Source organism: Eriocheir sinensis, chromosome 62 (genome assembly GCF_024679095.1).
Source record: "Eriocheir sinensis breed Jianghai 21 chromosome 62, ASM2467909v1, whole genome shotgun sequence".
Classification (NCBI taxonomy): domain Eukaryota; kingdom Metazoa; phylum Arthropoda; class Malacostraca; order Decapoda; family Varunidae; genus Eriocheir; species Eriocheir sinensis.
Window position 1 is genome coordinate 7867460 of NC_066570.1, and position 24449 is coordinate 7891908.

At 42.0% G+C, this 24449-nt stretch overlaps 1 protein-coding gene across 1 annotated transcript in view; it reads right to left on the minus strand.

Moving 5' to 3' along the window:
- LOC126986560 (ras-related protein Rab-34-like) overlaps window positions 1-15850 on the minus strand; it is a 35859-nt gene extending 20009 nt beyond the window's left edge. The window contains exons 1-2 of the mRNA XM_050842827.1: window positions 15376-15850; window positions 1267-1367 (exon numbers count right to left, since the gene is read on the minus strand). Of these exons, the coding sequence (XP_050698784.1) occupies window positions 1267-1362 (96 nt within the window). The 5' untranslated portion in view covers window positions 1363-1367; window positions 15376-15850. The remainder of the gene's footprint in view (window positions 1-1266; window positions 1368-15375) is intronic.
- Window positions 15851-24449: the final 8599 nt, after the last annotated feature.

The window sequence follows — 24449 nt, forward strand, 5'->3', positions numbered from 1 at the left end:
TCTCTACACTCTTGCTATTAGCTCAGGAATGAGTGGCTGGCCTGTAACACCTAAAGTCAAACTACTACACAGTGGCACAAGTCCGGCTATGTCCTAACATGATGTAAGAGGAACAGAACACAGCCTGAGAGAGATGATGCAATCCTGGTCTGTGGCTACTGGGCTGCTTGACGGTTCAAACACGTTGTAACCAAGTGAGAGATGATGCAAAATGCTGTAAAAACACTCCTAAATGTGTTTTAAACTAATGTATAGAATATATATATATATATATATATATATATATATATATATATATATATATATATATATATATATATATATATATATATATATATATATATATATACATATATATATATATATATATATATATATATATATATATATATATATATATATATATATATATATATATATATATAGCTTTCCAAATATTCTTATGCTGATTAGTAAAAAAAAAATTAAAAATCTGATTTAAATAAAAAAATTCTGATTTTTTAAAAAAAAATTTTAAATAAAAAAAAATCACCAACCCTAAAGGATTTACAGAAGGCACCTTCACTCTTAAAGGAGTAATTTCAGAGAAAAGTTCCTTGTCTCATTTCATATTTTTGGAGAGAAACATTCAGTTTAGAAGAACAAGCTCCTCGTCTCATTTCATATTTTTGGAGAAACATTCAGTTTGGAAGAACAAGTTCCTTGTCTTATTTCATATTTTGGAGGGAAACTTCCAGTTTGGAAGAACAAGTTCCTTGTCTCATTTCATATTTTGGAGGGAAACTTCCAGTGTGGAAGAACAAGTTCCTTGTCTCATTTCATATTTTGGAGGGAAACTTCCAGTGTGGAAGAACAAGTTCCTTCTCTCATTTCATATTTTGGAGGGAAACTTCCAGTGTGGAAGAACAAGTTCCTTCTCTCATTTCATATTTTGGAGAGAAACTTCCAGTGTGGAAGAAAATCTGCTCAGAAGAGTCCATTCAAGTGGAGTCAGTACAGTGATGGCTGTTATGAGCTCTTCATTGGTGAAGGTATACAGACCAAGGTATAGCTGGTAGTACCTAGTGTTTTCACACTTCAAAGTTTAGGGAGAGTTGCATGATTTATTTATGTAATTACAAAACAGAGAATGAGTATTTCAAGGGTTACATAACATGAGGTGCAAAAAAACTTCTTTCTAATCATTAACAGCACATGCATTAGTTTTCTAAAGGACTTGACATAAGCTTCATGTGCATATATATATCACAAGGACACAGTACATACCTGTCTGATGAAGGGTGGTGGCAGGGAGGTGACAACACGATCCTTTTGGGCACGAGTCTGCAACATTGTGTAGACAGCAGACCTGCTCAGCCTCATCTGTCCTGTTTCAGGAGAGGGAAGAGCAGTGAACCAAATGCCACTATACAGGCTGGGCAAGGGTGAGAAGAGGAGGGGTGGTTATCATAGTGGTTGTGGCAAGTTACATCAAAGAGCATGCGTGAAGAGAATGAATATACACCAGATAGAGCACATGAACGATACAGGTTATCTCCACGTCACAGGAGTAAACTGTTTTAATTTACCATATTTTTTAGTGCATAAGACACAACTTTATATTCAAGGCTATAGGGAACATTTTTTTCTAGTTCTACAATCTTTTCCCAAAATAACCTATTTTCTTTAGAGTATGAGAAATAGAGTTTACTCCAATATCAGACAAAAGCACAGTAGGGTATTTCATGTGTCATTGTAGTATGCAAATCACTGAATATGTGAGGGGGGTCTTACAATATATTTATACCTTTGCACCTGCAAGAACTTTGCGGTATGTGTAAGTGCAGTCAGTTTGACTGTATAACGGCGAAGAGAGGAATAGAGAGAACACTGATGATGGTAGTAGAAAGCACAAAGCCGACCCTCCCTATGACCATAGGCCTGAGCCAGCAAGTGCCACCCCAACCTCGATAGAGAGACGATCGCCCGTTTTTTCGTATCTTCTGTACCTCGATCGCCGTCAAACTTTAGTATGTATCGCGGTAGGTATAGGTTGTATGTTGGCTTCGTCCGTGAGGTGTAGCAATAGCATAAGTTTGTGATAATGTTTACCATAAGTGAGGTATCTTGACTGCATCTGTCAGGTGGCACTGTGACCTCACCCTCAGAGCACAAACAAACATGTGGGATTCGTTACAATACCCACGCCACCCCTAGGCCGGGAATGAGCGGGAAAAGGCACTGGAAGGGCAGAACAGGCCCAGCCCCGACAGAGACGAGACGTGTGCTCGTCCCTTAGAGACACAAGAAGCAAGGAGACGAGCCACGAGAGCCAAGGGGATCGAACCCGTGTGCTGGACAGCGACGAGCCAACTGTGGAAGGAGCCTACTGTTGTTGAGTTTGGAGAAGGACACGTTTTGGTATGTTAATAGTTGTACTGTTTAGTTGCTTTATGTATGCTGACGAGATAATTTATGTCATATGTGTGCTTTGTAAGGAAGAGTGATTACTTAGGAACGCTATGTATATATCGTTAAGGCTGACGGAGTTAACTGTTATATGTTATTTTTCGTAACACTGACCAAGACATGGTAAAGTTGTTTGTATTGAAGAGAATTACGCAGGAATTCATGGTCTAATTTATTTAAGTTTCGTACGTCTAAGACTTATTGTTAATTTGCAGAAACGATTACACCAAGACTGATGTGAAGACATACTGATTAAAATTGAATTCAGTCAGTCTGGGAGTTTCAACCACCTTAATACCCGGGAAAGCAGTACGGCGCCTACAGTATGTAATCTATGATTCAAAATAAGTGGGGCCTTGCAACTAGCATTTTTCTAACTAACAATTTCAAGACAGGCAGCCTCTCCTGAATCTGAGTGGTGAGTCGGCTTGTTTCTGTGACCATGAGCCAAGTGGCTGGCACTATGCCAGGTGGTGGCTGCGTATACTCTCCTGCTACCCCTGGGGCTGTGGGGGATAGGAGTGAATTCTTCAAGACGTGTATGGCATCCAGTACTATGACAGGCCTGGGGGGAGGTAGAAGAGCACCCCTGCCTCACTAATCACATTCACCCCCTTTTCTAGGGGACTGCCAGGGTGGTGCAGAAAAGGCACAAGCTCATCAAGCAAAGCCTGAGGTTACCCTCTGACGAGCTTTCCATGTGGGTGCCTGGAACACCCTGAGCCTCTCGGAGGATCAGCGACAATCCTATCGATCAGCTGAAGTCAGGAGGTCGAGAGTGAACATGGTGGGGCTGAGACAAGGAGACCTTGCAATGGAGAGATCAGTAGTGGGGGTTTTACCTACTACTGGTCAGGCCAGAGTGATGGTGCCTGTCTCAAAGAAGTAACGTATCTGACGGCTTATGAGACGCATGGGCTTATAAGACACACACCCCAGTTTCAGCAGGCATTTGAAAAAAAATATAATAAACGGGTTTGAACCACAAGTGTCAAGTGAGGATTTTTCGCCTGACATTTGTAGCCCTCCCCACTATCAGGCCATTGTTAAAGTTTCACATGTATTTAAATCCTTATCAAATCCCAATACTTTACATTTAAAACCCTCAATATTTGCTGGGACCTACCAGAATTGGTCCTTCTTATAGACTCGAGGGTACTGCTTTGAGGTGTAAACAAATATGGCGGAGACAGCGACATTCAGAAGGGTAATGTGTATACAGTTTGTGCATCATATTTCTTTGTTATTATTCATCATCATAAGTCTAGTTGTTGTAATACAGTCACCCCCCGCCGTTCGCGGTCTCACCCATCGCGGTTTCGTGTATTCGCGGTCAACTAATTGTGACCACCCCCCGCTTATCAGCTGTGATACGGCGGATGCATTGACGCTAAATAGGAAGGCAGAGGAGGAGGGAGGCAGAGAGGAGGGGAAGGAGAGAGGAGGACGGAAGGCAGCGAGGAGGGAGGGAGGGAGGCCGAGAGGAGGGGGGAAGGGAGAGAGGAGGGAGGCGGGGCAATGGACGTTAGGTTGCTCCTGAGTGACGTCACGGTTAGACTGTGACGTCATGCTTTCCTATTGGCCAGCAGCTCACTCAGGGACGACTGCTATTGGTCGAGATTTTCTCATAGCAACATTATCCTAAAAAAAAAAAATTCACGCGCCGCCACACTGCAGTGTTGCCAGATTGGGCTACTTATTGGGCTACTTATTGTTGTCTAACAAGGTCTTGTCTTATTTCAGTCATTAAAAAGAACGAAAAAAACATGTTTTATATGACGTGTCAGAGGTGACTTCCCCAAATGCATATTTTCCCATAGGGTTATAGTCCCGCCGTTCGCGGTTTCGCGCATCGCGCCGAAGTCCGGGAACGAAATACCCGCGAATGGCGGGGGATGACTGTATTCTAGTACATTTTTAAAACAAGGAAGTGTGAAATTTCAAACTTGAATGTGCTTCAATGTTTGTTGGACATGTATGTAAAGTAAGAATGTTAAAAGATAAGCACAAAATAGAGAAACAGGAACTTGCAAATATCAAATAATAACCTATCTTCTCAATATCTCGTCAATATTATCCATATATTGTTTGTGTTTATCAATCAAACAAAGTTAAACAGTTTTATGAAGAAGGTCTGTCTTACCTCAATGGTCCCTCTCTACTAAGGAAACGTAGCTTGTCTTGCGCGTGTTGTCAGGTTTGGTACACAACCGTTCACTAGTTTGTTTAGGTACAAGCATTAACACGTTGCCGGCGGCTGGTAGCGCGGCGAACTCTCCAGTTCTGCGATTCAAATACTTAGCCCTAACTTCAATGTGGCTCAAGCCAGTGAAGCGAGAGGAGGTGAGTGTCGTTTGGTGGTACCCCTGACCGCATTGGCCACACCAAACTGTTTGCCCACCGGTGGGTCGAATCGCAAACCAAGAAAAATAGATGACATTACTGCGATATGACCCACCGGTGGACATACTTCTTTTGTCGATATTCTGTGCGTCCCTATACCTACCTGAACTGTTCATACCTAGTAGCTTGATTATATATTGTTGTCTCTTTGTTTCACAGATGGAGAAAATAACTGTTGCAAGCTTTTATGGTCATCCCAGTTCAACAGAAGAGAGAGAAGACAGCCTAAATGAGGACTCTGATGATCCACTTTATGAAACAGAGTCTTCTTGCTCCTCTGGTAGCCAGTCACTTGATATAGGTTCTGAAAATGATGACATGACTGAGGAGGAGGAGGACTTTGTTGATGACGTAGCTGGATCATCTATTTGTAGTTGGAAAGCCGTGACTGCCACACAGCGTACCTTTCCATTCACAGGAAAGGAGGAACTCTGTGTGAGAGCTTCATCATCATCAGAAGGGAAGATTTGGCAAATTGATGCCTATCTACTGTTTTTGACTGATGAAATAATAGATCTGATTGTCACTGAAACTAACCACTATGCGGATCAGCTCATTGCTTCTAGAGTACTGACAAGGAATTCTAGACTCAGAGCTTGGGTTCCTACTACAAATGCAGAAATAAAGAAATTTTTAGGATTGATCCTCTATGTCTTGCCAGATACTGCCCTCTACTGGTCAAAGAGTATGCTATATGATAATAAATTGGTTCCAGTGGCACTGGACAGAGACAAGTTGCAGCTACTGCATAGGATGTTCCACTTTGCAGACAATAGTCTTCCTCACAGAGATAGATTTTACAAATTGAAGCCTCTGTTTGATATGATTGTGCAAAGATTTCAGGAAGTTTACAATCCAGGTCAGGAAGTTGTTATTGACGAAACCATGATACCCTTTAGAGGTAGAATATTCTTTCGACAGTATATTCCAGGAAAAAGGCATAAATATGGATTGAAATTGTAAATTTGGAGTTGTTTTGTGGTGCATCTGAAAAGTGTCAGTCCTTAGGAAAAACTGAATCAGTCATTGCAAGATTGATGTTACCTTTACTTGGGAGAGGGGTTACACTACACTGACAATTTTTACACATCCATTCCACTTGCTCAGTATCTTCTCTCACACAAGACATATCTGTGTGGGACAGTGCATGTCTCCTGTAAAGGCCTTCCAAAGGAAGTGACAAAAGCCAAAATCATGAGAGGGGAAGTAGCTTCTCTTGAAAGTGATGAAGGTATCAAATGTATTGAATTGGAAAGATAAAAGAAATGTGTTCACACTATCAACAATTCCAGGGCATGATGACAAACTAACTGCAACTGGTAAAATATCAAGAGGTGGAGAAGAAATAAAAAAACCTCAGTGTGTAATGGATTACAACAATAATGCAAAGAAAGGAGTTGATCTTTCAGATCAAATGTCATCTTATTACACATCTGTGAGAAAAAGCAGAAAATGATATAAAAAAAGTTGCATTGGAGTTACTCACAGGAACTTGTGTAGTGAATGCCTTCATTCTTTTCAACAAATATTTTTCAGATAAGAAATGGACCCTACTGAATTTCAAAGAGTCAATGATCCTTTCACTTCTAAGTAATAGTCCATATGAAAGACAGACCAGGCAAAAAATCTTCATATAATATCATTCCCTCAGCTGCACAGCACTTCTTATCAGAAGCTGAAGGGTCAAAGAGAGAATCTCGAAAAAGATGTGTAGGGTGCTATGCAATAATATCCACAAATGAAGGATCTAAAGTGGCATCAAAAAAAGCAAAGAAAGTATCAACTTTCTGTAGCTCATGTGATGGTAAGCCTTTCCTTTGTCTGTCATGCTCTGAAACTAAGCATTCAGAGTAAATCATGTAAACATGTAGCCTACTAACAGTTTGTTCTTTTTTTAATTTTCATTATTCATGTTTATCAATATGATACGCAATTTATGAAGGTCACCATTGGCTGATTTGTTGTCACAGTTTGTTCAACAGACTATATACAGAATTTCATATAAAAAACAGAATAAAGGATATTTGATTTAAGAAAATCATTGAATTCTAGCCAGGAAATTCCATTTATGAGAGCAATTTGCATTATTTATTAAAGGAAGGAGAAAAATGGAAGAAAATATGTATTTTTATATGTATCAGGAAAATGTCAAACAAAATTACTTCTTTTTTATATTATTTTTTCATAAATGAAATAATAAAATAAATCCATTATCATTTACCTATCATTTTTTATTATGGGTTCCTACATCTTCTGACTACTGCAATTTAACTATATAATCCAATTCTTTTCAGTAATATGAAGAAAACATGACGCATATGAAAATTGATTTGCGACCCACCGGTGGGTCATATCGCAACATATTAAAGAAACTGATGACCCACCGGTGGGTCACATCGCAGGTAACATGTTAAGTTACCTAATTTTCTTCCTGACTGGTGTCATTTTATATGAAGTAGTGGTAAGTACTACAATTATATATTATTACTTTAGAAAAAAGTTGCCGTTGTTGCTGTAGAAGCGATCGCCGCCTTGTTTACATTTGTGGAGAGGTTTGCAGTTTAATCCAAGTACCATTGCTGCACTAAAACTTCACTAGCCAGTGACCCAAAGCTGAACCTTGACCTCATATGATACAGGGCGATTTCCAGGGACATTTTTTGGAATAAAAGTGTCTTATAAGCTGTCAAATATGGTAGTTATAATGTGTGTCTGGCCAACTGCAGTCCTCTGTCGTTGGGGTTACCCTGGTTTCTGAGCATATGATGCTGGTGAGTTTGGAGCACACCTTGGGCTTCACATCTCTTATTGCAGTGTACACCCCTAACAAGACATGAATTTGAGAAGAGATGTTCAATACCAAGTTCAACTCTATAGTCCAGTGTTGTCCAAACTGGGGTCCGCGTACCCCTCGGGGTACGCAGCATAGATCAAAGGGGTACGTGAAAAGACGATGAACACACACACACACACACACACACACACACACACAGCAGAAACTTCCCATGTTCTATGAAGGAAAAGAGAGAGGGAGGGACGGTTGGTTACCTAAGAAGGACGCGTATTGTACGTGTACGTAAATATAATGTAATGTAATGCAAATATGATATATATAATTGACTTTAGTCAGCCATAGGGGGTTCGTAACAGTGGGAGAATGTAATAAAGGGTACAATAGGCGAAAAAGTTTGGACAGCACTGCTATAGTCAACCAGTGACCCCTGCATGACACACTCATTGTTTGGGTGACTTCAATGCATCTATTGGCACACAGAGAGCTGTTGGTCCTCATGGCTCTGGCACCAGAAACGTAAACAGTTCACTCCTTTTGAACTTTCCAAAGTCCAGAAGGCTGAGGATTGCTGGTTCCTGGTTCCAGAGAAGCAAGCCTGGCTACTGGACTTGGTATAATAATGTTAGCTGTGTGGCAAAGGAGATTCACCACATCCTTGTTAGAACTTGTTGGAGGATCCTCCACAACTGTAAGGTTTTCTGGAGACTTGTTGAAAAACTGAGGATATGCATCAGGTCCAAAAATTTTCAAGATGCAATCCTCTGGGGTTCCATCATGAGAAACTGAGGGACCAAGTGTGTGCTCAGGAGTATGTGGTGTCTATATAAAATCAGTTTGAAGTGCTTGGTAATCTGTAGGACCCTGGAGAGTTGTGGGATACCTTTAAGTGTCAAAAGTGTCAAAGGTCTAGAAGTGGAGTTGCCTGGAGAATAACACTGGAGAAAACAGAGGAAAGTCATGTTGCCAGGCTGGTTGGGGACTCAAGACTAATACAGGACTGTCACAGAGGACCAGAACCCTTCTGAGGAGGGATAAGGAGAGGTAGGTTAGAGGTCTCACTGAAGATGTTGGGGGTTGTCTAAATGCACACAACCTTAGATCTGCCTTATGAGCTCTAAAGAAACCCTGCTCCAAATCTACATCTTAGATGAGTACCATCTGAGTGGCTGGTGGGCAGATAGTATCAAATGCAGATGGGTACTGGGCTTGTTTGGCCGAGTACTTTGGGCAGTTGTACATGGCAGACCGCCTAAGTGGACTGTTCCATCAGGTTGGGGTGCAGATTGTGGCTGCTGATTGACCTATTGATGAAACTCCATCCTCTCTTGCAGAGATGAGAGAAGCTGTGAGAAAGTTGAAGTGGAAAGGCAGCCGGGGCCTGTAACATCAGTGCAGAGATGCTGAAAGTCGGGGGTGAAGCCATGATCCATGGGTTGCATGCCGTGCTGTCTGGTGCCATTCCTCCCGACTGGAAACTGGGATAGGTTGTCCCTATCTATAAAGGGAAAGGGGACTGATAGGACTGCAACAATTACCATGGTATTACACTGCTTAGTGTGCCAGGGAAGGTGCTCCATCATCTGCTGCTGATGCGAATTCGATCTCATCTGCTAAAGTTTCAGACCTGAGCAATCCGGGTTCATGACCCGGAAGTCAACAGTTGACCAGATCCTAGCACTCTGTGTTGTTGTGAAATGCCAACATGAGTTTCGACAGGGGCTATTCACAGCCTATGTTGACCTCAAGGCTATAGACTAAGTGCATCATGAGACACTCTCAGACATTCTGCAGGCCTGTGGGATTCCTGCAAGGATTATTGACCTCAGTGACTGAGGGTGCTGTGAAGTGTGGGGAGGTGTTTCTTCACCTCTCGGTAAGTGTTAACTGACTATTTAGCCCCTTTATTGGTAGTATCCCTCAGGAGGCACATATTGTGCCGTCATATAACCCAAAACCGAGTCCCTTCAATACCACCATATGCGAACAGTGACACGGGCGTGTCACATGGTCAGCGCTGTACACTTAACATTCAACAGCCTAGACAGCATTGTATTGAGAGCCTGGGAACCTATGGGGAATGTGGGTTTTGGGTGTGAGAAGGCAAACTGACTGAAACATGGGCCTCAAAAATTTCCCTAAAATCGGGAAAAATCCCTAGTCCCGAAACTTTGAGTAAAAGTTTCCTAAACGTATTGTCTTTCAATCCACCAGATTCGAACAGTGACACGGGCGTGTCACATGTGGTGCGCTTCTTTGGTGCTTCGTGGGCGCATCAAGTTGTGACAAGCACGCGCCTCCAATATTGCCCCCACGAGACCTTTCCAAGGTCTCACATACTGTTGCACTTCTCTAGTTTAACCGGTGCATCACACATGTGGGGGTGTTGCCCCCCCTGGTTAGCAGTGGGGGTCGAGGGGGGGCAAAGCCCCCACATTAGAGGTTAGGTTATGTACAGTTCGGTTATAGTAAATTAAATATGCTCCCCCACCAAAAAAAAAAAAAAAAAATACGGTGCATCATACACGTGGACGGTCAAGGTTAGGTTATGTAAAGTTCAGTTACAGTAGTTTAAATATGCTCCCCCCCCCCCCCCCCCCCCCCCCAAACAAAAAAAAAAAAAAAAAAAATTTACAGAGGGGGGTCCAGGGGGGGCACAGCCCCCCTTGTTAGGAGGGGGTCGAGGGGGGCAAAGCCCCCCTGTTAGCTGTTAGGTTATAAAGTTCGGTTAGAGTAGTTTGAATATATTTGACAAGCGGTGTGGGGTGTCGAAAATTACGCAGGTATGCAACGCAGGAAGGAGTGGGGTGGCGGCGGCCACTACACTTAATATCTAATGACACGCCTGACATTCGTCAACAGACCACCTGCGGTGGCTGCTAGGTTATATTGGAATAGATTACAAGAGTATGTGTTAGGGACTTTCCTTACTTTCAAGACTAGGGAATTTTCCCTAATTTAGGGACTTTTCTAGGGAAATTTTGGAAGCCTATTTTTCAGTGATATTGCCTTCCCCTCCCAAAACCCCAGTTCCCCACCGGTCCCCAAGCTTGTGTTGGGGGGTAGGGGGGCTGGGGTGGAGCCGCTATTCTTAAGATTTACCTAACTTGTTACTATTGAGAGAGAGAGATGCCACATTAGCCAACCATCAGAGGCAATCTACTTGCTGTCTTGGTTGGAGGCGTCACCTGATTCTAGATGGGGTTCTCCCCATCTAGGTAAGAAATCTAGGTAAGAAATAACCCTAACTCACTCACTCGCATAGAAAACAGGTGTGGACAGCAGAGCGGGGCGGAGTGTGCTACGGGGAGCTCTATTATTCCTGATAGAAGTACCCCCAAAAAAGTAAGTTTTATACTGGTTTGTGCAGAAAAAAATTATCTCCACAAAAAAGTAGTCATATTTTTCCCAAGAAAACACAATCTGTGTCTCAAAAATAATATGCCTACTCCTGCTGCATTTTTACCAGTTCATTAAAATGACATCAGTAGGCTATTCATGACAGCAGTCAAGACTCACTCACTCACTATAACATTGCGAATATGTACATCGAGGATTATTTTTTTAGGCTAATATCATAATTGTTGATGGCCCTGCAGAGCGTTGCGCTGGCAGTGCAGCAAGGCCTGAAACCTCATCAACGGAAAATGGTAAACAGTATGGTCGTAGTCAATGCATGGGGGATCAAGATTGACTTAATAATTTTATGGTTATATATTCATTTGTACCACATATAGTGCATTAAAAAATGCAATAAATCTTAGGAATAGCGGCTCCAAGCGGGTGCGCATTTAGGGCACGGTGTGGTGGTAATTACAACATTTCTAGCACGTACGACGTGGTTTTGACAAGCGGACAGACGTGTTTATGTCACAAGGGGTGTATTTTTCCACGCTGGCCTCACGATTTCTTCAAAGTCAATGGGCGATGAAACTGCAAGCTCCGGGGTGAAGAAGGGGAAGAGCCCACGCGGAAAAATACACCCCTTGTGACATAAACACGCCTGTCCGCTTGTCAAAATCCCGTCGTACGTGCTAGAAATGTTGTAATTACCATCACACCGTGCCCTAAACGCGCACCCGCTAGGAGCTGCTATTCCTAAGATTTACCAAAAATGCAAATGAACCAAAAAAACTATCAACCGGAAGAAAAAATACCAAAAACAGGAAGCAGCAATAAATGAAATAAATACCTAAATATCTAGCTTGAGGATGGTGTACGATACATAAAATAACACGGGCCCTCAAAACACAGATGCAATACTTTGGGGGCTAAGTTGTGCATACACCGAAATATTTCAGTGTTTGCCTCATTTTCTGTCAACTCTCCGGCGTGTTTTTTTTATCCCCAGCGTTCCCCGGTGTGACAAGCTTGTGGCTGACCCTTGCCCCAGGAATGGATGGCCTTGCACAGTCACCTGGTTACATAGTTCATTGCTCCTGTGCCACTTACGAGACTACTGGAACATGCCGTGCTGTGTCTCCCTGGAGTGTGCGGGCGGCGGGCAGCGGCGGGGTGCGGGCGGCGGGTCCGTGTTTACAATGGGCTGGAATGGGTGAAACTCTTGGTCTTGTTCTTGATTATTTTTTTTAATGTAACGGCAGCACAGATCATTGGCAAAATAAACAAGGCACACAAAAAAGCTCACTAAACGCTGCTTCTGCTAAAGAAAACGAAATTGAGTGGCCACAAGAGAGGCTCAAGAGACTGCGTAGACCGCATATTGGCTATACATTCGTCTATTAGGGCAGAGTCACACATACCCGGTTCAGCGATACGGTTCATTGCCGATAGCTATCCCCAATGAAACATATATCCATCCGCCATAATCCGCCACTATCCGTGACATTCCGCACGGAACCGCCAAATTTCAATCCGCAGTGCAACGTATCGCTGAACCACGTATGTGTGACCCCTGCCTTAGGGCCGAGTCTCACATACGCGGTTCAGCGATACGGATCATTGCGGATTGAATTTTGGCGGTTCCGTGCGGACTGTTACGGATAGTGGGGGATTATGGCGGATGGATATACGTTTCATTGCGGATAGCTATCCGCGATGAACCGTATCGATGAACTGTATATATATATATATATATATATATATATATATATATATATATATATATATATATATATATATATATATATATATATATATATATATATATATATATATATATATATATATATATATATATATATATATATATATATATATATATATATATATATATATGTTACCCCAGCTTAAATTAATTGCGGTTCATTGTGGATCATTGCGGATCAAATACGTTCAATACGGATCGACTACGTTCAATACGGATCGATTGCGCACAATACGGATTTATTGCGTATCTCTTGCGGCGCCACTGCGTTTCGATTGCGGATGCTCAGCCGTGGCGGCACGCTGCGGTATTTTTGAACATTTCAAACCAACCGCAGTTCTTCCACGGTTCCGTGCGGACTGTTACGGATAGTGGCGGATTATGGCGGATGGATATACGGTTCATTGCGGATAGCTATCCGCAATGAACCGTATCGGTGAACCGTGTATGTGTGTTTGTTTACCTATCTACATTTTGTTGGAAGTGAATTTTTTATTTTTTGTTTTGCCTTCGAAGAAAAAAATACTATTTTTCTCACATATTATTTTCTCCACTGTGTCCCGTTTTCTTTTGACATTTTTTGAAATTCATTCCCAACAAAAATTTGCCCTTTAGTTGTAGTTTTAATGATACCTAATAAGAGTCGGTCAAACTTTTTACCGATTTTGTGAATTTTTTTTGGTGTAAAAAACTACTTTTCGAAATTTTGGCTCCTAAAGATTTTTTTAAACATTTCTCCCTGTCTTGCCAATTGTATTTATTTGATTAGCATGAAACTTTCACACATTATTGTGTATACCTTGTTGACTTACTGGAGAATAAGGCATCTGGTCCTCCTTTATAAAAAAAAGTTTTAATCTAAGGTGAGGGTGTCAGAAGGTCAAGGTGTACCACCACGACCGTACTGGGCAATTTTGTCTCTCGAACAGTGTTTGTAGCTAAGAAAGCGACACGGTGATGAAAGTTTTGCTTGTAATCAGGCTCAATGTTCACAAATTTGTGAATAATCTGTTGTCGGATCTGCAGTAATGTCGCATGAGGCAATATAGCTGATTCTGCAGTTGGTGGTGATGTAGGTGGTGGTGGAGTAAGTGGTGACGAAGCAGGTGGGAGTGGAAAAAGGTGGAAAAAATATTCTAATGCAACTTTTACGTATATACAAGCATTGAATGATACCGCATATGTTGACGCGTGTGTGGGGCTATGACAAAACAGCGCGGGACATTTAAAAATGGCCTCCATGATGGGGAGTGGTTTTAATTTTACAAAAACAAACCTCACCAACTGGTAGTTTAGGCTTTCCCGGCCATGCTGAGCGAAAAAAAAATATACTCGTCCGATTTTAAATATATTCGTAAAAAATACCCCGTAGTCGCCCCCCTTGAGTTCATGGAAAATGACGTCAGCATGTGGAGCGAGGAGAGATGAAATAGAAAACGAAAGTATTCACGTCGAACAGTAACGCAAATAAAATCGAAAGTATTTATACGTCGAGCGGTAACTCAAATAGAATCTAAACAGGCTTTCATTGTCTTTGTCTTTGACAAATATCGTATCTTCTATAGGTTTCTGTGGCGAATTTAACATACAAAGAAATTACGAACACACATCTTTAGGTAATGTTTCTTGCTTATACACACTATAATTCCCTTGACTGTCTGTATATGCATATTCTAGACACAGTATAAAAATACAAAACATGCTAAATACCTTTTTGGCCGCAATGGGAGAGCCTAAACCTTAAATCTAAGAATAATGACTGCCCGTCCCTTTGTTATGGCTCACAGTAGTAAGCGTGGGATTGCCTTTGTAACGGCTCACATCTTGCTGTGTAATAATAATAAGTACAATGAAAAAACTAAGCTTACATTCAAATCCTCTCTAACGAGCATGATGCTACTCGATCCTCTTACAATAGGATTCAATACTTTATCCTGTATACATAAATAAAATAAGACATTATAGAAAATAGATTCCTTTAAAGGTACACTTGCTTATATCTACTTAATTAATAAATACATAAGAAAATAAGGAATCTGCAAGAGGCCAGTTGACCTACACGTGGTAGTTCCTGTAAAATTATAAACTCTAAAATCCATCTCCATCCATAAATATACTGAGTGGCCCGACCCTTCGTATATTTTCCGCATGTGGCCCGCTGTTAAAAAAAGGTTGGACACCCCTGACCTAGACAGACAAAGGTGCTTTCTCTAGAGCGTTAAATAGCCTACTTACAGACTTGCAGCCACAGAGACACGCCAGTCCTCGTCGGCAGACCGACTCGGTCGGCTAGATTTCGATCGCCGATAGAGTCGGTCTGTCGGCATCCTGCTACGGGCCGCCATTAGGCTAAGCCCGTGCTCCCCCGCGCAGGGAGGGAGCATTTTTACCCTCTTAACGGGCCGTCTTCGGACAAGGGCCCGTTCCCCTAGTGAAACTAGGGGTAAATATTAAAAAAAAAAAAAAAAAAAAAAATTGCAGCCAGATACTGAATAACTGCAAGGCATTGTGATTTGACAAAAACAAGCAACCCATACACCACCGCAGGGCACCGCTTCCGGCTGGCTACTGAGTTCTGACTACTGAGGAGGCGTAAACCATAGCTGAACTGGCTGAACCCACCAACCTTCCGCCTGATGACGTCATAGGCCAGTTGATTAGAAATTTGACGCACTATCCGGTAGACCCTGTCCTTTGATCCTGGTGCAGACTGCTCCTTCTCCACGCTGACCGCACGCCACTACTACGCTCCTCTCTGCAAGGAGCGCAGTGTGTGGTGTGACCCGACCACCGAGTTATATACATAGACGGTTCCCAGAACCTGGATTTTGAAGCAACTGGCGGCCATCTTAGGGTGACGGATGGCGAGACAGAGAATATCACATAGTTATGTCTGCTACTGCTATTATCAAGTTACCAGCGCCTCGGCGATCCTCTGTCAGATAGACTTGTTATTTTCTTGTCCATTTTTTACCCACTGATTATTGTTACATTGGTACATGTCATATACCATCTGAATCGGAAAAAATGTGCTGAATTTGAAACTGTAGACGAAAATTTAATACAATAAAAAGTACATGAATGACAAGGAGTTGAAGCAAAAGGGGTGAACAAAAATGTTTATACACTACCATATTTTTTTCTCATTATTTTATTGTAGGTGTTGCATACAAACAGGAAGGTCAGAGATACTCAGGAGACAGGCCGGCGTCCTTGTTTATTCTGGCTCGAAACACGACAACAGGCGCCAAGCTCAGACAAAAGAGATGCAGCAAGCGTATTCTATCCTTTCAACAGGGGAATACCCAACATTCCTTCCCCTATTTTTTCTACATAAAGCAGAGAAAATAATAAAAAAAACATAACTATGACATCCTGATATAAACTTAAGATTACAAGAACTACAGTAAGACACCTTTAGAGATTGAGTCGGTCCGGAGGTTTCAGCACTCTTCCGGATCGTTTCGGTACAGGAGTCTGAGATATTGGTACCTTTTCATGGGCTTCTGGAATTGTCACGGTCTGCCCTGTTACATTGTGGTCCTGGAACTCGATTACTTCCCTTGATCCACGGTCATAACTATCTCCAGAACCCACTGGTGAACTTGAATCAACCCCCTGTACAGGAACACTACTGTTTCTTGGTGGTAAATTAGTACTGCCAGCACCCTCTGACTTCTCTTGACCGGCTGTAATCAGGTATCTATGCATGATTTGGTCTGCATGCCTCTTCCATAACATGTTACCAAAATCCTGAACCCGAACCTTGTAATTTCTTAATCCTAACACTTCCACAACTTCCCCTTTCACCCATGCATCTCCTTTACCATAGTTTCTTACAAAAACTGCATCACCTATTCTAAAAAGTTTACTTTCATCATGAAAAACTTGATGGCTCAGTTGAACTAAAACCTAGTCTTTAGATGTATTAGTCTTGACTGACTCAATAGTTGTCTTAAAGTTTCTGTTAAACATCACTTCTGCTGGCGACCTGCCAGTTGCAGAGTGAACTGTTTTCCTCTGATTATATAAAAATCTACAGAGTCTAGTGCTTAGACTACCGTTTTGGAACTTCTTCAACCCTTCTTTCAAGGACCTTACTGATCTCTCTGCCAGTCCATTAGATGCAGGACTATATGGGGCCGGAGTTACATGTTTAACACCATTTTTCTGAAGAAACTGCTGCATTTCTTGTGATACAAAACAAGAAGCATTGTCTGAGACAACTATATCAGGCAAACCGTAGTTACAGAAGGACTTCCTGAGCAATTCAGTGGTAGCAGCAGAGGTTATACTGTTTGTCACATGAACAACCAGAAATTTTGAAAAGGCATCTACAATCACAAGAAACTACTTTTCTCAATGGGACCTGCATATTCTAAATGTAACCTTGACCATGGCATACCTGCACTGGGCCAGGCAAGGACTGGATTGGCTGATGTACTATAATTCTTGAAACAAATGTCACAACATTTATTAACCTCTTCAATATCTTGATCCATCTTTGGCCACCATACCCAGTTCCTTGCCTCAGCTTTCATAGCATTTATGCCATTATGTCCAATGTGCAAATGTTCAAGTACCTTGCAACGCAGATCCATTGGCACCAGCACCCTATTCCGGTAAAGAATGACATCATTGTGCAGGCTCAGATCCGCTTTCACAGATGCATAATCTACTAACAGGTTCTTAACCTCATTAGTCCACCCAAATTTCAGACAGCTACTCAGCTGACTAAGTACTGGGTCCCTCTTGGTCAGTTTTCTAACAGTATGGAAAGAGATGTCTTCAAAATTCAGTGACTACTAATTTTACATATTCAGCAGGGTTGGCTGACTCAAAATCATCCCTAATGGGTAGCCTGCTCAGGGCGTCAGCCACAACATTGTCCTTCCCTGCCTTGCGAACAAGATCATAATCATATTGGGATAGCAACAAAGCCCACCTCTGTATTCTTGAATTTGCATTGTGGGGAACAGGCCTTCCCTTACCAAACAGTCCTATTAAGGGCTTATGGTCTGTCCTGGCTAGAAAAGGTCTCCCAAGCAAGAAATACCTAAACCTTTTAAGTGCAAACACTAGAGTTAACCCTTCTCTGTCAATCTGGGAATAATTCTTTTCAGCTGGTGACAATCTTTTGCTAGCAAAATACACTGGTCTTTCAATGCCCTGCTTGTTTTGCAGAAGAACACAGCCCACACCTGCAGGGGATGCATCCACTTCTATAATTAAGGGAGATTCTCCATCAAAGCTTGTTAACAGTGTTGAGTTTCTCAAATCATCTTTTATGTCCTGAAAAAACCCTCCTCTACTGCAGTCCATTTGAATTTTACTCCTTTCTTTAAGAGATCATATAGGGGTGCCAGTTTAGAAGAAAAATTTCTAACAAATTTACATTAATAAGTAATCATTCCCAACCAGGACTGAACCTCAGCCACAGAGGTAGGTGCAGGAGCATCCAAAATAGCTTTAATTTTCCTTGGGGAAGGAGAAATGCCTTCACCCGAAACATGGTAACCTAGGTACTCCATGGAGTTAACAGGAAACATAGATTTTCTTTTGTTAATTCTGACATTATGGTCTCGCAGGACCTGGAGTACCTTTAGGAGTCTTTCATCATGCTCAGCCTTATTTTCACCACAAATAATTATATCATCTAAGTAGGCTGCCACACCCTCTATTTGAGTTAGTAATTGTGAAATTAATTTTTGAAAAATTCCTGGTGATGAGGAAAGCCCAAAAGGCAATCTGCGGTACTTGAAAAGTCCTATAGGTGTGTTAATCAGTAAAAAGTCCTGACTTTTCTCATCCACAGGCACTTGCAAGTAAGCATTTTGGAGATCAATTTTAGAGAAAATCTTACTTTTACCAATGAATGACAGCAATTCTTCAATTTTGGGTAGTGGATACCTATCACACTGAATTTGCTTGTTAAGGTCCTTAAAATCTCCACAAATCCTCATAGACTTTTTGTCAGCCTTGAGTACTGGTACAATGGGGGCTGCCCACTCACTCTAGGAAACTGGTTCCAGTACTTCTTCTTTGACTAGCTTATCTAAAGCTTCTTCAACCATCTCCTTATAATAAAATGGCACTGAACGAGCTTTAACAACTTTTGTTGAAACATCCTGCCTGACATGAATTTTTGCCATTACCCCAAGGACTGGCTTACTATGATCAACAGAATACTTAGTCAAAATCCCCTCAGCGTCTACAACTTGGCTGACTCTGGAATCTTCATCTAGCCCAGCCAGGTAGATGCCAACTTTGCCCATAAGGTCCTTGCCACATAGATTGTTATTTAAGGAATCAACCACATAGAAGGACTGACTACTCTCACAGCCATTATAACTGACTGGTGCATCTGTTTTGCCCAGCACTTGAATGGTAGAGTTATCATAAGCATTTAATCTTTTACTGGAAGGCTCAACCTTAAGTTCCAACAACTTGGCCCAATGGCTGAATAAAGTAGAAAGAGATGCACCAGAATCAATCTCAAATGGTACTTGTCTTCCATTAATTCTAAAAAAATACTCCTCAGCCTTCACAACACGTATGTGCTCCCTCACTGATGCTAAATTACCATCTCCTTCCTCAGAGCTGGCCGACCCATCTGGGTCATCCAAACCTTTACACAACGTGGCTGTGGCCTTGATCTGTAGGATCCACTTCTACCTTTGCTACTGTCACTCCCTGCTTGACCTTTACCTTTGTCCTCACCTGAACCTCCCTTCTTCACAGCAGTACAAACACGTTTCAAATGTCCCTTCTTTTGGCAACGATCACAGGTGAGGTCTTTAAATCTGCACTGACTGCTGTCGTGAGGGAAACCACAATGCCTGCAGCAGTATTTCTGCGGCTTAACACTCATGGCCTTCCCCAGCGATGGCTCACTCCTCTCACTGACAAAAGCTTTTTCTAAATTCAAAATCCTTTCAGAAATCTTTGAGGATGTCATCTTTTGCAAATCTAGATTTTCAGCCACTAAATTAGGGAAGTATATCTCATGCTCCACTGCCATAAACAACTGGATCTCTAACCCTAGGATCAAACTGTTCTCCAAAGTTACAATCTTTAGCTAATGCCTTCAAATCTGCAAACAGAACATTTAAGGTTTCACCTGGTTTCTTTGTCCGCTGCTGGAAAGCAAGCAAACTGCGATGCTACGAAGGTTTTACAGCATAATGGGCTTTAAGAGCCATTACTAGGGCATCATACGACCTTGTGTGTGGTAAATCAGGTGCACAAAGATTACCGAGCAAGCTGTAGGTCTCTGTACCAACCGATACCAGCAATCCATTCTTTTTCTTGCTTTCCTCTGTAATCCCTAAATGAGCAAAATGCGCCTCCAACAAGTTCAGCCACAGCTCCAGAGAAATCTTGAATGGATCAAAAGCGTCTATTTGAAGTGGTGTCGACGCCATGCTGAGGAATGCTGTAGAAACAATCACCAGGAAACAGCCTCACCCTAGGACTGCCGCTGTCTACGTAGCACTTCAGGCTGCAGGCAGTAGGTCGATCCCACCTCCAAGGATCCCACGTCCTCCAATCCGTGTGGCAGGAACAACAGGATCACCAGCACAGCAAGTGGCCATCGGCAGGTAGCATCCACCGCCAAGGCTACAGGCAGCATGCACAGCAACAGGCACCAGTCCACTAGTTGGGGGAGCACCGCATCGGCCGTCCACGTCCAGGCTACACTCCGTGGCTCTAACAGCTTAGCAGCAGGCCGGTACCTCCATCTCTTCCTGTTCCTGACGATCCCATCCTCGTCGCCATTTGTTGCATACTAACAGGAAGGAGGTCAGAGATACTCAGGAGACAGGCCGGCGTCCTTGTTTATTCTGGCTCGAAACACGACAACAGGCGCCAAGATCAGACAAAAGAGATGCAGCAAGCGTATTCTATCCTTTCAACAGGGGAATACCCAACAGTAGGTATACCTAAGTGCAATAAATTTGTGATCATGATATGCAGTAATGTCTCATCAACACGGTGATCGGCTCAGTTTTCCAAAATATCATGATGGTGGCTAGCTAATAGCGGTTAAGTGTAAACATGTGGAAGCATGGAAAGGTCGCCAATCCGTCACCCTATGGCGGCCGACCATAGAGTTACAGCCAGGAGCAGTGGCTTCACTTCTCACCGTGGCGAGAGATTGGAGTTGAACCCTCTAGTCTAGTATATAACTCTGTGGATCCGACCAGCCACTAGCGGCCGCTTTCACAGTCGTTTTGTTTGTTTTGATCGTTACCAATGGCGCCGATCGACGCTATAGTTTTTCACGTGAAACTGGTCTATGGAGTAGTGGTGGCTGCAGAGGAAGCGAGAGGTGTTAAGAGTGTGTGGTAAAGTGCGGGGCTAGGCTAAGCCCGCAGCCGCCACTACCCCATCGCCCAGTTTTAAGTGGAAATTCTAAAGCGGCGATCGTCGCCATTGGTAACGATCAAAACAAAAACAAAACATAAACGACTGTGAAAGCGGCCCTAGGTGGCCCTGACACTCATCGACATATTTGTATTAAATTGCACTATGTAAGATGTAATAATAAAGAGAAAAAAAGAGATTTCTCAACACACACACACACACACACACACACACACACACACACACACACACACACACACACACACACACACACACACACACACACACACACTATTAATAATAATCATAATAATAATAATAATAATAATAATAATAATAATAATAATAATAATAATAATAATATGGTAATAATAACAATCAAAATAATAATAATAATAATAATAATAATAATAATAATAATAATAATAATAATAATAATAATAATAATAATAATAATAATAATAATAATAATAATAATAATAATAATAATAATAGAGAGAGAGAGAGAGAGAGAGTTTTTTTTTTTACAACAAAGGAGACAGCTCAAGGGCACAAAAAAAGGAAACAATAATAAATAAATAAAAAAGCCCGCTACTCGCTGCTCCTAAAAAGAATCCAAAGAGGTGGCCGAAAGAGAGGTCAATTTCGGGAGGAGAGGTGTCTAGATACCCTCCTCTTGAAGGAGTTCAAGTAGCAGGCAGGAGGAAATACAGATGAAGGAAGATTGTTCCAGAGTTTACCAGCGTGAGGGATGAAAGAGTGAAGATGCTGGTTAACTCATGCATAAGGGGTTTGGACAGTATAGGGTTGAGCATGAGTAGAAAGTCGTGTGCAGCGGGGCCGCGGGAGGGGGGGGAGCCATGCAGTTAGCAAGTTCAGAAGAGCAGTCAGCGTGAAAATATCGATAGAAGATGGAAAGAGAGGCAACATGGCCGCGGAAATTAAGAGGTAGAAGACTATCAGTAAGAGGAGGAGAGCTGATGAGACGAAGAGCCTTAGACTCCACTTTGTCCAAGAGAGCTGTGTGAGTGGAGCACCCCCACACGTGAGATGCATACTCCATACGAGGGCGGACAAGGCCCCTGTATATGGATAGCAACTGTGCGGGGGAGAAGAACTGGCGGCGACGATACAGAACGCCCAACCTCGAGGAAGCTGATTTAGTGAGAGAGGAGATGTGAAGTTTCCAGTTAAGATTTTGAGTTAAGGATAGACCGAGGGTGTTTATTGTTGAAGATGGTGACAGCTGAGTGTTGTCGAAGAAAAGGGGATAGGTGTTTGGAAGATTGTGTCGAGTTGATAGGTGGAGAAATTGGGTTTTTGAGGCATTGAAGGACACAAGGTTCCTTTTACCCCAATCGGAAATGATAGTAAGGTCTGAGGTTAGGCGTTCTGCAGCCTCCAGCCTGGAGTCATGTTATTCTTGTTGAGAGGGTCTTCTGTTGATAGAAGTTGAATAATGCAGAGTGGAGTCATCAGTGTATGAATGGACAGGACAGTTTGTTATGGAAAGAAGATCATTGATGAATAACAGGAAGAAAGTGGGTGATAGAATAGAACCCTGTGGAACACTACTCTTAATAGGTTTAAGGGAAGAACAGTGACTGTCTACCACAGCAGAGATATAACGGCCGGAAAGGAAATTGGAGATAAAGGAACAGAGAAAAGGATAGAATCCGAAAGAGGGCAGTTTAGAAAGCAAAGACTTGTGCCAGACTCTATCGAAGGCTTTCGATATGTCTAGCGCAACTGAGAAAGTTTCACCGAAACGGCAAAGAGAGGATGACCAAGAGTAAGTTAAGAGAGCAAGAAGATCGCCAGTAGAACGCCCCTTGCGGAACCCTTATACTGGCGATCAGATAGAAGGTTAGAAGTGGAAAGGTGCTTTTGAATCTTCCGATTAATGATTGATTCAAGAGCTTTAGATAGACAGGAAAGTAAAGCTATATAGGGCGGTAGTTTGAGGGATTGGAACGATCACCCTTCTTAGGCACAGGCTATATGAAGGCGTACTTCCAGCAGGAAGGAAAGGTAGATGTTGACAGGCAGAGGCGAAAGAGTTTGACCAGGCAGCGTGTCTGTGTGTGTGTGTGTGTGTGTGTGTGTGTGTGTGTGTGTTATGCAGCTCTTTCTCCTCCTTACTTTCTATTCCCCTTTTTCGGTATGCTCATGCGCTTCCGCCACTCACATCATCTATTTCCAAAGCCCGACAAGGGGGGTGGTCTCATTATTGAGAAATTATTGTTAAGAATAAACATAAAAGTGGTCATGGTTTGAAGTTCATTTCCTTGATGTGTAAAATAAGTGCTTAATACTTTGACTAATGATTATGATGATGATAAGAATAATGATGTTAATGATGGTAATGATAATGATAATGATGCCGTTCTTCTACTACTACTACTACTACTACTACTACTACGATTACTAAGACTACTACTACTAATACTAAGACTCCTCCTCCTCCTCCTCCTCCTACTACTACTACTACTACTACTACTACTACTACTACTACTACTACTACTACTACTACTAATAATAATAATAATAATAATAATAATAATAATAATAATAATAATAATAATAATAATAATAATAATAATAATAATAATAATGATGATGATGATGATGATGATGATGATGATGATGATGATAATAACAATAATAATAATAATAATAATAATAATAATAATAATAATAATAATAATAATAATAATAATAATAAGATAATAATAATAGTAAGATAATAATAATATACAGCTGTACTAATGATTGTCAATATGATAAGTACGATTGATTCTCTCTCTCTCTCTCTCTCTCTCTCTCTCTCTCTCTCTCTCTCTCTCTCTCTCTCTCTCTCTCTCTCTCTCTCTCTCTCTCTCTCTCTCTCTCTCACACACACACACACACACACACACACACACACACACACACACACACACACACACACACACACACACACACACACCTGAACTATCTAAAGACGCTTGACAGTCAGCGCCCCCAGGGGACCCGGGGGAAAAGAGCGACCCTGCCATATCTTGCCTCCGTGAGTGACAGCTCGAGTTTGGTGTTCTTGAGTCCAATGCAGTCGATAGTATGTCGGTAAACGTGATAAATGAGACAACCTGCACGTCTTGTATGTCGGTAAACGTGATGAGACAACCTGCACCCCGTGTATGTCGGTGAACGTGATAAATGAGACAACCTGCACGTCTTGTATGTCGGTAAACGTGATGAGACAACCTGCACCCCGTGTATGTCGGTAAACGTGATAAATGAGACAACCTGCACGTCTTGTATGTCGGTAAACGTGATGAGACAACCTGCACG